Below are 17,911 nucleotides of genomic sequence, written 5' to 3'. Positions count from 1 at the left end.
ACACTGCAGAACAAAATAAAAACTCTCTATGCATTGCTCTTGAGGAAAGAACTTAATCATAAAACAAGTCAGTTCGTATGTCTTTGGTTCATGTCTTCATCAGTGAGGAGCAACACATATGAAGTTGCAGTTCACGAAGCAACACTTCATATTCCCAGGACAATCGCCATCCATGTAGCACCTCTGCTTCTTGTAGACGAAGCATCGCTGTACGCCTTTCGCTCGAGTTGGGCAAAAGTCACCTTTTCCTGGAACAACAATAACAGCAGTTGCAATAAACATATTGGAAACTGTAAATCAACTTATATAAGTGTCGCAGTGTTCATTTAATGATATATAATAAGGGTATTATTGTACATTGCACAGTGCCATCAAGAAAAATAAGAGTGTGGAGGTAGGACTCGACACATTCTCGATCTTTGCCGTACTGGATATGATGTGATCATGACCACGTTATGGCATCCAGGTACTCGTTGATTAGAGACTGGGTGAGCTCCAGAGCTGTTCTATTCAGGGATATTGTCGGAAAATTGTTCACCGGAGGTCACCTGAGAGAGGACACGTGACTCTCATATCTTTGTGCACTTGATCCCTATATACTCAAACACTTGACTTTCACATCCTGGAATACTTAATTCTCATTTCTTGGGGCACTTGCTCATACACTTGACTGTCATACTCTCGGATACTTAACTCGCACATCCTCGGACACTTGACTCGTACATCCTCTGACATTTGACTCGCACATCCTCGGACACTTGACTCGCACATCCTCGCACACTTGACTCTCACATCCTCGCACACTTGACTCTCACATCCTCGCACACTTGACTCGTACATCCTCGGACACTTGACTCGCACATCCTCACACACTTGACTCGCACATCGTAGGACACTTGACTCGCACATCCTCACACACTTGACTCGCACATCGTAGGACACTTGACTCTCGTTTTCTGGGAACTCACATCCTCGGACACTCTACACTCGTTTTCTGCGAACTCTCATCCTCGGACACTCTACTCTCGTTTTCTGGGAACTCTCATCCTCTGACACTCTATTCTCACATCTTCGGGCACTCTACTCTCACATCCTCGGACACTCTACTCTCCCATCCTCGGACACTCGACTCTCCCATCCTCGGACACTCGACTCGCACAACATCAGATGCTTGACTGGCACATCCTCGGACACTCGACTTTCACTGTAACCGATCTTGACGCACCCCTTATAAAAGTTGACCCGCCCTCGTTGGGGGAAAAAGGGCGGCAAGAGACGTTAACATCTTTTCTGGGGGAACGGTTGATGTGCGTTGCGGAGAAAACAGTCCGGCTCAAGCATTGATATGGTTAGGATCCGTGTTACGTTGGTTATTGGTTTCGCGGGCCAAAGAACAAACTGTAAGTGAACTAATGGCCATGATCTTTGCCAGAAAGAGAGATAGTGTCTAAAGAGTAAACTGTGAGTGAACTATCGGCCTGTGCAGTATCTCTACCAGAACCTGAGAAAAGGTTACTAAAGAAGAGAGGCTACATGTTTATTATGAACCAACGACGGGAGGATTAGAAGATTGAAGACCTCGAACTCGGTCTCAGCAAGATTAGTGCTTTCCCCCCAACTCCCCCTAAGTGTTCACCGTTAGTGTTTTACAGCGTGATTATCGACTAGTGAATTGAATACCTAAGTAGTTACATCGAAGACGTAAGTACTCGATGAAGTAACCACTAAGTTTGGCCTAATATCTCAACAAATTCACACCGGAAGCTGACTAATCTGTGTATTCCGGAGTCGTTTGTAAACCACAGAAGTCAGGTGTCTGGGCCTTTAATAAATATTAATACTGTATTTTGTGGTGTATAAATATTTAGATATTTAAATTCACTGCTGATCTCATTTTGTGTTATTGACGTTGTTCGACGGTAGAATAAAAATTGTACTAGTAAAACCAAAGAAAAAAAGTTATATCACTACATCAGATGCTTGACTACCATATCCTGCCACTCTTTCCTAAACTTAGTTGAACAGTTGTTTCAAATATTCTCTTTTCTCAGTCTTCCTTCGTTACAATTTGAGGATGTGCCTATCTTTTCAAACAACTTTGATTGTCTTGATAACTTGAGATCAAAATCTCCAAAGCGTCTGACTGCCACACGGGAGAACCAGGATCGATTCCAAGGGTGGTTGATCTAAGGTCGGAATATTCATATCACTTCCAAAGAGTGCCTAGATCAATAATATGCAGCGTCCAACCTCCACATTCCCCTATATGTGTCCTAAATGGCAAGGTGTAATGCCTTCCTATCTAAACGTTGGACCAAAAGTTGAGACGCTGTCATCTACTATAAAAGGGGTCCACGTTTCTATCTTCAGCAGAACCACACAGTACAGTGGTTTGGATCTCATAGTTAAACTGTAGGTTCAGTCCAGATTAGTCTACATGAGCATAAAGTGGACAGGATGCCTATAGGCTAACATCAAGTGGTAATTATTAAGATTACAAGAACACTCACTACATTCATGTGATGCAGATACTCACTCGCCACGCAGTTGGGCATCGGCTTGCAGTACTTGAAGAGGGTCTTAGTGCACAGGCAGATGTAGCAGAACTGGAACGTCACATCTCCAGGACGACAGAGATCTGCAGGGGGGAAGGAAATTAATTGTACAACTTCAGTGGAAACAGTGTGTTTGTAAATATGAAATCTAATAATTGTGATACAATTGTCCAAGGAAGGGTGGGACTCTTATTCAAGGAAGTCAGGCAAGTATCCAAGGAGGATTGAGAAAATGTGAGGGAATTATTGAAGGAAATGTGAGAAAGATGTTGAAGGAAATGTGAGAAAGCGTTTGAAGGAAATGTGAGAAAGCTTTTGAAGGAAATGTGAGAAAGCGTTTGAATGAAATGTGAGAAAGCTTTTTGAAGGAAATGTGAGAAAGCTTTTTGAAGGAAATGTGAGAAAGCTTTTGAAGGAAATATGAGAAAGCTTTTGAAGGAAATGTGAGAAAGCTTTTTGAAGGAAATGTGAGAAAGCGTTTGAAGTAAATGTGAGAAAGCTTTTTGAAGGAAATGTGAGAAAGCTATTGAAGGAAATGTGAGAAAACTGTTAATTGAAAATGTGAGAAAGCTGTTAATGGAAATGTGAGGAGAAAATGTGTTGAAGGAAATGTGAAGATTTAAGCATTGAAGGAAATGTGAGATAAGAGTTGAAGGAAATATGAGGTAAAGGTTGAAAGAAGTGTGATACAGGTGTCCGAGGAAGTAAATGCATTGTGGAAGTAAGTAATTTCGAAATATTCCATTTGGAAAATTCAAAATGGAAGAAAGCAAGTCGTCTACTCTCCTGAAGCAAATTTATATCTTATCTTCCAATCGACTACTTCTTTTGAGAAATGTACCCCTTCCCCTCCTATGCAAAGAAGCATTAGCCGGCAGAGTGATTTCATGAAATTAACCTTTACCTTCTTCATCGTTTCACACTCATTATGAAGTTTTCATCTCCTTAATAAGGTTTCCATGAGCACACCTCAAGCAACCACAGTGTAGTAGAATAGGTTTACAGTGGAAGCCTCCCTGATGGCGTAGTGGTAACGTCATCGCCTTGTAATCAAACGGTCCCGGGTTCAATACCCGGTGGAGGCACATAGTGGTTCGAATCCCTCTTTAAACTGTAGATCCAGTCCCAATTAGCCTATTTGTGCATAAAGCGGACTATAACAACAATTCAGACAATCTAAGAAGGTTTACAGTGGGCCGAATTATTTTGAAAACGAAGACGAGGTTTGTAAACAATAGGAACTTCTTGCGTTGATCTATTAAGAAAATATGTTATTTGGCTGCAGCTCCTTGCGTCTGTCAAATTATTTGAGGGGTTTACAAGGAGTACAGCTTGAATATACGGATTTATGGGGTATTGTACCACCTCCAAAACGTTTTGGGAGGTACAGTGGAATCCATGAGTATTATCGTGCAAATTGTCCATCACCATATTCGTTCACTTTATTTGACCCAATAAGAGCTTCAAGAATTAAAAGAAAACTCAAGACAAGCTGTTGGCAAATTCTGAACCAGCTTGCATAAAAATCCATCGCTTAAAAACACACATGATGTAAGAGAAAAATTAATTAAAACAGTCATGGTCAATTTGCCGATCAATACTACAGAGCATTCCCTGACATTCGCTACGAGACTCTGCGGCAAGCGGCCCGACAGCAACGCTTGTCTTTCCCGGTGAACGGGTCCGCGACAGTCGCTAGAGTCGGCTATTAAAATTACAGTTTTCATATTGTGTACTAACCTTACTACAGAAGGTGTTGAAAATGGTGTCCCTCTGCTGCAACACATTCCTGGCATCTCCGAAGGAAATTGGCATTTACACGTGCAAGTTCGTCTACTGTAATTCTCCAGATTTCTCGTACAATACTCTCTTTTAACTCACGGATGGTGTGCGGATTGTCTTTGTGTACTTTATAATTTAGATTTACCCATAAATAAAAAATCGCAGGCTGACAAATCGGGGGACCTAAGGGGTACTTGAATCACCCGTTTCTTGTGAGAGGTGGCGGATAGATTTCCGAGGAGACTGTTCTAACCTTTGTCCTATCTCATCGAGTTTTTCCTCAGTAAGTACACGTGGGTTTTGCTTTCCACTTTTATTCAGAACTGACCCTGTTACTCTAAACTTTTTTACGAGGTTTAATATAGTGGTCCTATGTGGAACGGGATCACCAGGAAATTTCGTTGCAAAACGACGTCGCACTTCTCCACAATTCCTCTTTCTGAAGTAACACTCGACAAGAAAAATCCTTTGTTGTAATGTAAACTTTTGTGGTGCCATATTAAGCCACAATCTTCAACACACGGACACAACACAACTTCCGAGGGAGGATTATACTGGCGTCAGTCTGCAACGTCAACAGAAAGGGAAAGAGAGCGAAGGCAGGGAGAGCGAAAAAAACAGACTGTAGCGTGCGACTGTCGCGGACCCGTTCACCGGGAAAGACAAGCGCTGATGCCGGGCCGCTTGCCGAGTCTCGTAGCGAATGTCAGAAAATGCTCTGTAGTAGATACCACTGTACAATGTACCCCTAGTTCCTGCGCAACTGGTTTCTAGTCACTCTCTGACCTTGACACCGTGTGAAATCGAGTCATAGCGACTTCATCACAACAGGTGACCCCCAAATATTCCACCAACTTACCTATATTCCTGCAGGCCCTGGGTTTGCACACCGTCCTGTGGTTCCTGTCGCACACGCAGACTGTGCAATCGTCAATGAAATACGACCCTTCAATGCAACGTCTTTTCTCCATATCTGAAAGTAATAAAGCAAGTTCAATATAGTGATAGAGTTCCTGTATGAAGGAATGACACTCGTCACAATACTACTGTACTGACCACGTAGGCTGATGCGTAGAGGCTTGCATATTTCGTTTTTGACGGAAACACGAAATTTGAAATAACATGTAATGTTCGTGTTCATGTTTTGGAAAGGTATGCGTATGAGGTACATTTTCCAAGCATGCTTTGTCACGAAATAACGCGAAATGAAGTGCAAAATGTGAAATAAACTCCTAAACACGAAGTTACTTACCGACGCCAGTTTCTGAAGTCGGTATTATCGTGCGAGTTATGCAAAACAGGGAAAATTTCTTAATTCTGCTGTAAATATTTGAGAAGCAAGAATTGACTCCTTTGCAGAGGAACAAACTTAATACTCTGATAACTACATAAATGTGCTACTAGAAAAGAAAAGATTGTGTTGTGTAATAAGTATAATTTTTACATTACATTTAGGATTGTATTCACCATTCTCATACCAAAATGCCCAGCCTTTCTACTGAAGCTTTCATTCATCATGGCTCTGCTGATACGAAACACACATCCCAGATACAAAACCTGGACAAGTAGAGAAGAGACCGGACAAAATCTATACGTCAGAAGGTAGAGGGAGATTATTTCCATAACATCTTTGACTGTTATGCATTTGAAGCTTCGGAACGAGTCACCACTCTCGAAGCAGCCAATTAACCAAACGAGCTGCTGACGTCATCTCAACCCAGAACCTATCACTAAGCCCCTTGGTCAGGTTCTACACGCCCACTAGGCTCGCTAGACAGACACGCGCAGTACACCGGAGATGTTCCGAAACTAATTCGACTCTACATCTTGGTACAGTTCCTCCCACCCACTTGCGGCCTCCCCCGATGGCGCAGTGGTATCGTCGTCCTCTTGTAATCAAGGGGCCCCGGGTTCGATACCCGGTGGAGGAACAGTATCGTAGCAAGGGGTGGGCGACCGCCCGGGGGGCCTCGCGTCCCATGTGGTTGACACGAAAAATGTAATAAATATTAGTGAGAAAAATACATGCAAAAGGCTAATTTTTATGGGCAATAAAATTAAAACATTGTTTTTATATCTGGCTTTAAATTTTATTTTAACGTTATAATTTTAATGAATACGTCAAATCAGAGCCGTAACATGCAGGCGGGCTGGACCCTAAGACTAAGGGAGCCCGAAAAAATAAAATTATTGTCTTATTTCTCATGTGAAATATTTACGCAAAATTTAGGATAACTTGCTTGAACATTTTTATCCATTTATTCTTTTCTTGAATGAAAAGTGCTCCTTTCTTATTTCTCTTGACCTGCCGCTTCCAATTCTAATATTTTAACAATAAAGCACCTGTAACTGCCACGGAGCAAGGTATGAGGCATTTAAGATATGTTGATATTAAGACCGATTGTGTCAAAGAGACAGGCTCGTAGCGAGATATTTTGGCAGGGTTGTGGATTTGCTGCCCTCCCCCTCTTCACCGCTCTACTTGCATATTTCCGATTTAAAAAAAAAAAGTTTAGCATATTTCGGTTGTGCCTTAGTGCCCGAAGAACATCTTTAAACTACTTTGCTTAAAGAAAATTCCAGCAAGATACCTCTGCCAAGTGTAAATTTCTCAGTCTCATATTATTAAATAAAATTCTCGTCAGGAATTTATTATTATCGTTATTATTATTTAAATATGATATTTTGCTGACTTATACTTTAAGATTTTGTATCGATTCACATCGAAATTTAGAGAACGGACAACGGAACGCAATATGTTGCTACGCCACTGCCCACTTTAAACTGTAGGCCCAGTCCCGATTAGCCTTTCTGTGCATAAAGTGGACTTAAAACAACAATTCAATCAATCAATCAAAGTTCCTGGCACTCACTGTTCCTTAGTGTGATGGAAAACCGTGAAGCTATGACGTCAGTTCTTCCATCCAATGAGAGTGAAGCTTGACGCCCGAGACGCGGCAGAAGAACGCAACAGACCTATTTCCGGCGTCTCAGTTGGCGATAACTACACCTCGGATTTTTATGTTTTAAAAAGTGTTCATTTAAGTTCCTAGAATAGGCTCTAAAAATCCTAAAATAGGCTCTAAAATCCTAAAATAGGCTCCAAAAATCCTAAAATAAACTCTAAAAATCCTAAAATAAGCTCTAAAAATCCTAAAATAGGCTCTAAAAATCCTAAAATAAGCTCTAAAATCCTAAAATAGGCTCTAAAAATCCTAAAATAAGCTCTAAAAATCCTAAAATAGGCTCTAAAAATTCTAAAATAGGCTCTAAAAATCCTAAAATAACCTCTAAAAATCCTAAAATAGGCTCTAAAAATCCTAAAATATGCTCTAAAAATCCTAAAATAGGCTCTAAAAATCCTAAAATAAGCTCTAAAAATCCTAAAATAGGCTCTAAAAATTCTAAAATAGGCTCGAAAAAATCCTAAAATAAGCTCTAAAAATCCTAAAATAGGCTAGAAAAATCCTAAAATAGGCTCGAAAAATCCTAAAATAGGCTCGAAAATCCTAAAATAGGCTCGAAAAAATCCTGAAGTACATTTTAAAAAACTTAAAATTGTTTAAAATTCCTGAAAAATACTGATTAGGTATAGTCACCGGCAATGGAAATGGAACACTTATATACTGAACTACGCACTATCTTGCATAACGTTATGCGTGTTGCCTAACCCTACGGCGATGGCAGAACTTACCATTAAAATTTGCTATTAATATTCACTCTTCGCCGTATAGTTAGGCAACAATCGTTTCTCATGTTATCCACAGTCAAACTCCGCAATTTTGTCTGTGGGGATCATCTTATATGCTGAAAATAATCTTTCAACAAAAACATAGTCAGTGGTGCAAACTTCAGTGCTGAAATGTTCGTTTGCAAGTGCCACAAAGCACCGAAATGATGCGAAAGTGAACAAGACCACACAGATCAGAAGTTTGTACTGTACAGGTAACAGTGGCACCAGATATTGTGCTTTGTTTAGAGCTTTGAAAAATCACCATCCACTTGGAGGAAGTGAAATCGACAGAGAGTACGTTTCAAACACGTTCGTCATTGAATTTTTCGTGACCAAAGAAAGCAAATTCCTCTGTGTGACATCAAAATCCTGTAAAACCTCTAAAAATATATGAAAACCTAAGAAAGGGCTTAATTTAGGCGCATAAACCTAAAATAGGTTCTAACAAGCAAAATAGTTTTTTAGGCACTATAAAACTTCATGAGTTGTTGCATTTTTTTAACGAAACGCTGAAATAACTTATTATTTCTTACATACCTGTAAAGGGGAAAATAGGTTAAAAACCTAATATCCGAGGTCTAGCAATAACCTTTAAGATAATTCTGGCACGGAATTTCCCGCTTGTGTTCCGCACGTTTCCCTGTAGTGGTGAAGAGATGAAGTATATTTGCTTGCATTGATCATCTTATCTGAATCTGTTATTGCATCAATTACGTTAATAAACAGCTTTATTTCATGATCGGCCTCAAAAATATATATTTCGAAGGGCAGCACATATCTATAAATTTGAGCGTGGTGTCTCACTTTCACAATTAACGAGCAAGAAATCATACAACTGCAATAAATCTCATTGAACTAGTTCTTACCTTTCCGAGATCCGATTTTCACGCATATTGTTCTCGAGTTGCTACTGCAGTGACATCTATCGGACGGCATGAACCACAAACTGTTTTCAACGCATCCAACTGCAATGATAATATCAGAGGATTAATACCTGTTTACTCTCATGATCAAATATTTTTTGATTCTCAATGTTCCTCTTTCAGTGTAAAGGATCATGTTTCACATTCATACACAACTACCAGCAAATTTATTGTTCTGTATACTTTTATTATTATAGTCTTTGATACTAAATGAGAGGATACAAGTTTGTGAATAGAAAAAATAGCATGTATTACCTGAATTAGTTATACTTTTAATTTCTTCTACAGGGTGGCTCAATAAGTCACTTAACACCCTCAGTACAAGGCCACTGCGGCATGGAATTTGAAATTGGCGATGACCAATCGTTATCTGGCCAAGGGGGAACCACATTGACGCCACCCACACGGTCGGCGGCCATCTTGATGTCCGCCATCTTGAATTCAACTTCAGAATTTTAAATGGGAAGGGGGTCGTGCGACATATCAAAATGGGCTAGAATTTCACGAGAAATGCAACGGTGAAGGTTTTTTCGACGTATCTTTAACCAGTAAAAAGTTATGACTGAATTCTTGTACCAATTTGCTCCTTTTCGAGGTGTTAGAAAAATGCCTTAAAATTTGTTTAGCGCTTCGGTAATGCATCGAGATCAAAGTGACGTCTATGGAGAGACGTTCGCATGCCATTGAACATTATTTTAATCGGATACATCCATGAAGAGCTGTGCATTATGAATGGTTGTCGCGAACAATTTACAGTGTGACGCTTCCATTGAATTAAAAGTCCTTCACAGTGACAAGGCTAATGTTTATGTTCATAAGGAAGTTTATAAACAGAATATGTGACCCTTATCATCTGATGACTAACTTTGGACAAATACTGGTTCATAACGTTCCCATAAGTGTTCTGGTGTTCTTCCCTATCGAAAAAACTCTGTAAAAAGTACCTTCTTCCATAAGCAAGGATGAAAAAACTGTTTATTTAACAAATCCAAGTAGCCCTAAGCATTTAAGGTTCCGTCGATGGAAAATTGACTAACCAATCGTGTTCCACACAGCACGCCACACCATTAACTTACCAACACTAACCATTCAGCTTTGATCTGTCGAAAATGGGTTATCAGATAAAAATCATCGAATATTCTGTTTATGAACTTCCTTATGAACATAAACATTAGCCTTGTCACTGTGAAGGACTTTTAATTCAATGGAAGCGTCACACTGTAAATTGTTCGCGACGTCACTTTGATCTCGATTCATTACCGAAGCGCTAAACAAATTTTAAGGCATTTTTCTAGCACCTCGAAAAGGAGCAAATTGGTTCAAGAATTCAGTCATAACTTTTTACTGGTTAAAGATACGTCGAAAAAACCTTCACCATTGCATTTCGCGTGAAATTCTAGCCCATTTTGATATGTCGCACGACCCCTTCCCATTTAAAATTCTGAAGTTGAATTCAAGATGGCGGACATCAAGATGGCCGCCGACCGTGTGGGTGGCGTCAATGTGGTTCCCCCTTGGCCTGATAACGATTGGTCATCACCATTTCCATGTTGCGCGCTGCAGTGGCCTTGTACTGGGGGTGTTAAGTGACTTATTGAGCCACCCTGTATAATGTAGTTTCCATTAATATTACTGCTAAATGTTTGCAATTTAGACATTTATTTTAATAAATGAAGCTGTCCAGTGAACACTACAGGATGGCTAAGCAACGTTCCAATAATGTTCGTAAGCACAGCGAATCAAGAGCGAGCCTGTATCATTGTTCGGCGAGTTAACTACATTTTCGGATGCAAGAGGTCTTTCAAAGATACATTTTATAATGAAGCATTTAGCATATCTCTATAGTTACAAAGTATGCCCGCTGCACCGCATAATTTCTTCACACTAACTGTATACAGACTACATAAGAAATATTTTAAAGTATCAGAAAATACATTAATACGGGGTTAATCCAAATATTTTACAATGTGAATTCGTACGTCACTGTCAGGTTAAATTGCCAACCAGTAAAACCACTAATTAGATCTCATAATTGTAATCACTGGCGCACGCACGGGGGGCTGATGGGGGCTACAGTCCACTCCAGAAATTTTGAGAAAATTAAAGTTTCCAAAAGAAAGCAGTAAAGAACTCGGGAAATGGGGTGAATGGCATGCAACCCCAGTTAAAATGACCCACGATTCTCATTTTTTTCCCCCGCCAAGTGGGTGTCCAGTCAGGCTTTGGCTCGGACTATGGGACGCGCGCTGGTTCGAGTCTCTTGATGGGTGTGGAGAGAGGACGTCTGACTGAGCGTTCGTCGTGCTAACCACACGTCGCCCCGTAACTTGTTGGATGATCGCGCACCTCTGCTGAGGCATGTTAGAGTGCTGTAAGTCGCAGTAGATTGATCCTGGTTCTCAAGAGCTGTTGCGGCACAGGGTAAAAGAAACGTCCTTGAACAACTAATAAAACTAAGATTAAAAATGGCAATTACGAAATATATTATTGTATATCCCGCCCCTCCTAGAACGCAGCTATGTAATTTCCTGCTTTACAATTCAAGTCCCATCCGACAAAAATTCCTACGTACGCTAGTGCTTGTAATTACTGAAGTTTTTAATAAGATAGATCTCCTACACCACCACATTGTGAGTATTAATTAGGCGATGGGATCCCAAATACAATAACAGAAACATCGGCGATTTGGTACTAAATTTTGCATACATACGTTTGTTGCAGGGCGTTCCCTTGCATTTGGCCATTCCTCTGTCGCTGCAATAACATGATCTGCAATTCTCCCTCCACTTCTCTCCAGTCAGACACAGCTCGCGTTTCAATTCTGCAAACGATGGAATCAGATTGCATACAACGGCTGCAAGGTATCCATTCACTTTTGAATAATACTGCATAATGTCACCGTATAAAACACGACAAACCGTCACAGTATGACTATGACGTCAAGGCAACTTATGTATGTTTGGTGCTATTAATGGTGATGACGTCATGCTCTGAGAAAGCAAATTGACGCTGGTGTTTCCATGACGTCCTATTGTTTTCAGTAAGTTATCAGAAACAGTGGCGCAACCACGGGAGGGGGGTATTGCCCCCCCAAACCTTGGACTGAAATGAGTTCTAGGGGGGCAAAGGGGGGCAAACATTTACGGCCAAGTGTACCTGCAGGGGGCAATTACCGCCCAGAACTTGAAATTTTATGCAAATAAAAATACTTTCCGTAAAATTTTCTTGCTCGTTTCGCTCGCAATGCCTACTTTTCTTAGTCTTATCAAGTTCAGAACCGTAGCTAGGGGGCGGCGGGAGTCGGCCCTGGGCCCCGAACGGGGAGGCACAAAAGTTGTAAAAGAGAGAATGCATTGGCGTCCCGTGAAATTATTTGCGCCATATTAAATCAATATTGATTACAGCCTGCAAGAAAATGGGATCCAAAAATGTTCTTCCTCGCTTCATTCGTACATATCATTGTTCTCTGTAATGCATTGTAAATTTCCAGACATAGAAGTAAGACTTGTCTTAATTGATTTTGTTTAAAATGCATGAACAATTGTTTTGAGGAAAGGGAACGTGCACATTTCAGAGACAATTTATGTAACCTTTTAATTGGACGTGTAATGTATTTAAATAATAGCTATATGTTGTATAGAATATGTATTAAAGAAACTTTGAATACGTACACAATTTAGTGTCCACGTCGCTCCATGTTGCATATATGTGAAACATATATCGTGCATGAAAGTTATACATGTTAATGTAAGAAAATAATTATATTTGAAATGCATTTACCAAACATTTTCTGTCTTTCAAAAATAGTTTGTGTGCTTAATTGAACACGTTGAAAAAATAATTCAAATCAATTGTTGGAATACAAATGTTTTAGCACCAACTTCTACCCCCTTTTTGCATAATTTCCAAGGGTAATAACGTCTTTGATACTAATGATAATAATAATGTTGGTCCCGGGTTAGAATCCCGGTTTGGGCATGGATGTTTGTGTGTGTCATCACTCATACCCATCTTCGCAAATTAGCCAAAAGTTGTTCAAGATGCGAAGTAAAATAAAACAAATCAATAATAATAATAATAATAATATTTTATTATTAAAATTATTATTAATATTATTATTGGTACTTTTATGCTTGTACTTACCCCCCAAACAAAAATTCGTGGTTGCGCCTCTGATCAGAAAGAAAATGCGTATAGCTATATATCCGTAATTTACGTAGTACGAAGCCTTACAGCTGTGAAGAGCAAAACTTCATACATTTACTCAACGAAAAAACTCCTACCTTTTCTGGATTCGATTCCCGCAGCTGCGAACAGGATCAGGAAAATGGCGTAATATCTCTCCATGTCTCTTGGCAAATGGCGGGCGGTTTATCAGTTATATTTCCAGGAACGCTAGGAATTCTCTTGACGCAATGGATTACACTAATTCTAATGAACAACCATTGTTTTCGAAAAAAGCAACAACCCCGTCGACGTCATCAGTGTTTCAAAAGCAACACATTCTATTGACACAGTCAATGTACACAAACGAAATACGGTAGAAAAAAAAAACAGGGAGAACCAGGACTAGCTCAGTTCGTAGAGCAGTGACACGGTAAGCAGTGGATGCTGCTGCCTATTCGCACGTGCACACCCAAATAAATCTGTATTGGAAATCATCTCTGCCAGATTAACCTATGGGCAACTGGGGTAATTGCCCCGGGGCCCCCACCAAAAGCAAGCTGTGAAGGGCCTCCACCAAAAAATGTTTTAACCAGCTGGCTATGCTTGGGAAAAATTACATAAGTTGTATTTTAAAAATAAAAAAACTTCAATATTGTCGTATGTCTACACTCTTCTGGATCCAATTGTAGCACAGCTCTCAGTCGATCTGTTTGTACTCGTAGATATCTGAAGCATAGGCGTAGCTAGAACTTTATATTTGGATGTGCACAAAGAAAAAAAATGAGGTCTTGTACCTTTTTAATAGCATATTTTGCAACACAATCACTTGGCTCTTTAACTGCACTGATGTTTGTAAAGGAATATAAATTCACTAAATGACAGCGTTGAAAATTTCTGAATATATGTAGTAGAAAAAATCAAATTGCATAGAAATTACACACACACAAAATGTTCATAAATGTTAGAAACAAATACATCAAAATACACGTCATCTATAACAAGAGACGTCTGTCAAAAGGTACAATGTTCTTAAACTCATCAATAACTTCATTTACATCAATAGACTAAGTTTTCCTGTTCCACAAATACCAAGAGCAGTGTTTCCAATCTATCCTGCTTCTGAGTTGCTCTTAATTTAGTTTTAACTTGGGTAAGCCTGGCGAAAGCTCTCTCTCTCACACGTGCAGCTTGTGACAGGTATAGAAGAAAGGCGCTGTAGTACAGAGTAGAATGCAGTAAATATCTTCTTTCTCCAATGACATCAAAAAATCGAAAATCTATAGACACTCGCTTCATCAGCGATAATGCACACGTTTGTACCATTTAATGACATTTTCAACTTCTTACAAACTGCCGCTTATTTTCTCTCTTATTGAAATATCTGTCTTTAATTCTCTTTGATAAAGCAGCCCATTAGGGTGTGCCTAGGCACACCCGGCACACCCCGTAGCTACGCCTATGATCTGAAGCTCAGTATACTTTATACCATGGATTGATTTGGCTGTGGTGTGGAAATAAGGCATACTTATTCTCGCTAGAGAATGAGCTGATACAGTTTGCACACCTAGTAAGCAGTAGCAATGTCAAACATTAGGAAGACATCCCAATGGAACTGTCTACGTATAATATTGTACGTAAGTGCCCGTTCCGCAGTACATTTCCCAATGTCGAAATGCTCTTTAGAATGTATTTGGTCTTAATGGTAACCAACTGCAGCGGAGAAAGAGCTTTCTCAAAAATGAAATTAGTGAACAACATGCTTCGTGCTGCCATGGAACAGGATCGCTTATCCAATCTTTGTTTAATAAGCATTGAACATGAACTTCTTCTTGAATTGGACTTCGATGATATCGTAGATGGATTTCGGCGAAAAAGGCAAGAAAAGTGTCTCTACTATAAGTGTTAAGCGTTTGGGAATTTTCTTGAAGAAAGCGTAGTTACTATAATTTTCACAATGAACCTGTCGGTAATTGTCCAGTAGATGGACCGTGCATATGTAGTGACATATTTACTCTTAATTGTAAATAATATCATTTACAATAAATTATGTCCGTAAGTACAGTCTACTGCTCAGTTCTCTGTTTCCGTCTGAACCCCCTTAGTATTTACTATATATTATAGTTACGGTGTTCACTCTTCATAATATACTGTAGACATTTAGATGCAGAATTTTACTGCTGCTATAGAGCTACAATTTTCGTCCTGTAACTTTATTTTACTGCGCTATTCTCCCTGCAAACCTACCTGCGATATGTTCGATTGTGAATGACTACTGATTCTAAAACCAGGTCTACCATTTCAACTGCTGAAAATTGGTGGTTAACATATTCAGCTAATAAAGCTCCGTAAAAAAGAAAACAAATGAGGGGGCGCCCACAAAACATTTTGCCCAGGGCCAGGGGTCTCCACAAACCTTGATACGGTCCTGTCTATTATACTTAATCAATTAGCATCGAATGTTTCCATGGCGCTTCACCTGCCATTTGCTTTGCTTCACCAGCGGCTAAAGTGCGGCTCGCGGAGAGTGAAGCGCTCTCCCGCACTATTCGAAGTGTATTACTTTTGACGTTTTAGCAGCAAGCAAGGAAAGAAAACCAATTGCCTCTACTGGCTTCATTCGCACAGCAAGCGCGCGTGCTACCACAACCAACCATGCGCAGGAATGCAGTGTTGCAATCTTTTTTGAGAAGGAACATTTCGATGGTATCCTCGGCATCTCACTCTGTTCGGAGCATGGCAGGGTCAACAAAGATGAAGGCGGGAACAACTGGAAGCGAAACCTGTGTTTTAAACGATGTCTTGCATTGCAAGAATGAGCCTTTGCTTAGTACAGTAAAAATGCCCCTGTGGCGCTGCCATCGAAATATCGATCCGTGCGAAGGGAGCTGATTTTGTTGTTCGCCTGTTCCTGCGTTGCCAACTCTTGTCTAAAGCTCGTTGTTATTTCAGTGTCAAGCATGGTTGTTACAGGTCCAGGAATTTTAATTAAATTCAATTCCGGTCCAGGAGAGAAAATCATCAAGCGTAAATGGGTTCTGGACCGTAAAGAACCTTTTATCTGTAAGGTGTTTCAATTCGGTCCAGGAACCTTTTTTTAGGATCATTTTAAATCCGGTCCAGGAACCTTTTTTCAATGTAACAATACGCTACTTGGACCGAATTTAAATTGTGCGAGAAATAAGGTTCCGGTCCTGGACCGGAACCCAATAGAACCCATTAGAATTTGTGGGTTCCCGGACCAATAACAACCCTGGTGTCAAGTGTTTGACTTCATCATGAAAGGGAGAATTGCACATAGAGTGCGCGTCAAATCTCCTGCATATGGCCTTGAACGGCTGAACAGCACCAGCGAATCACAGACGTGCGGCGTTGCCTAGTTCAGTGACAAGGCGTCTCGCTCAAACACGCTGTAGCTTTTCCGTGTGAAATTTCGACATGGCACCGCTGCAGTGTGCTGCTATTGGCTATCGCCATATGCAGGAGATTTGACGCGCACTCTAGCGAAAGCACGGACTTAATATTTAACGTTGTTGAATATTTTGACAATGAAGCAAGAAAGGGAAGTTGGCTACAGAGCACGCAGAGTAATAATACGGATACGTTGGAAAGGATACAAAAATTCTGAAGTACGAGGCAAGACTGTGCGGATTGAGTGAGTACAACTATTTTTTAAAAATATTTATTACTCTTGATTTGGTTGGTCCTGTTAGTCTGTCATTAGAAATTTAAAAAAAAAAATGCTAAATAGATTTTCTGCATGTGGTAATTGGATCGACTTCTTTCTTTGTATGCAAATATTGTTTTTATGTTATATATTATTATGAGCGGAAGTTTTAATTAAATATTTTGCAAATCGTCAATAATGTTGCTATTGCAGATCGGTATTTCTATGAGTGATTTTGTCAGGCTATCGAATGCTGAATAGCCCAGTAATATCGCTAATCTTGTGGTCGACAGAAAAATCACATAGGTATTTCAGATTTGTTTTACAATGTTTCATGAAACATTGCGAACTGTAATCGAGTTTACATGACGTGTAAATATGCTTAAATGTGCAAAAGGTATGGTGTATAAGTGTTGTGTGCTCAATTGCAGAGGCAATTATGATGGAAAAGGTAAGAGTAACGTTCACATTTCTTCAAGATGTTGCTTTAAATGAGAAATGTTTATTGCAGTTCCATGTGGTTCGGTCCCTAGGAAAAGATAAAAGTTACGTAACAAAGGTTTTATACTCATAAATAAAAAAGAGTAATAGTTCATGTGTCCGGAATAGGCATCTAATATACTCTTAAATGTGGTCATGTTTGATCTCTTGTGAACATTATTTTTTAGAAATATCAAATACTTTACCCTAAATTACAAACGTTGGTTAACGTTAAGATTATTGCTTATGATTGCAAATTAATTTGTTTCAAGATTTAGTCAACATATAAAATATTACGTTCGTGTCTACCAAAGCAGTTTGTTAGTGCAAATTTTATACAACCATTCAATATAATATTCATATTACTTACACAAATTTTCAGTTTCAAAATATGCTTAATGAAAGAAAGCTATACAGCGGGGCAAAGTTGATACCGTGTACATTTACATTCTTATTTTTCCCCGCTTTATGCTTCTTTATGCTAATCAGAGGCTAATGGAAGATATGTTTTGCATTCAAATGCAAGGGTGCCATGTGGATCCAAGAATACCTATATTACTTATGTTTCAAATTCAAATGTTTTCACACAGAAAACTGTTTCGTATGA

General features: G+C 39.6%; 1 protein-coding gene across 1 annotated transcript in view; it reads right to left on the bottom strand.

Moving 5' to 3' along the window:
* Positions 1-99: 99 nt before the first annotated feature.
* LOC145978183 (uncharacterized) overlaps positions 100-17,911 on the bottom strand; it is a 29,254-nt gene continuing 11,442 nt past the window's right edge. The window contains exons 2-5 of the mRNA XM_083110623.1: positions 8,937-9,035; positions 5,197-5,310; positions 2,537-2,638; positions 100-248 (exon numbers count right to left, since the gene is read on the bottom strand). Of these exons, the coding sequence (XP_082966749.1) occupies positions 100-248; positions 2,537-2,638; positions 5,197-5,310; positions 8,937-9,035 (464 nt within the window). The remainder of the gene's footprint in view (positions 249-2,536; positions 2,639-5,196; positions 5,311-8,936; positions 9,036-17,911) is intronic.

This window comes from Lepisma saccharinum, chromosome 24, assembly GCF_977018435.1.
Source record: "Lepisma saccharinum chromosome 24, izLepSacc3.1, whole genome shotgun sequence".
In the NCBI taxonomy this organism is placed as follows: domain Eukaryota; kingdom Metazoa; phylum Arthropoda; class Insecta; order Zygentoma; family Lepismatidae; genus Lepisma; species Lepisma saccharinum.
Note: the sequence above shows the minus strand (reverse complement) of the source record. Positions and strands in the feature narration are given on the sequence as shown.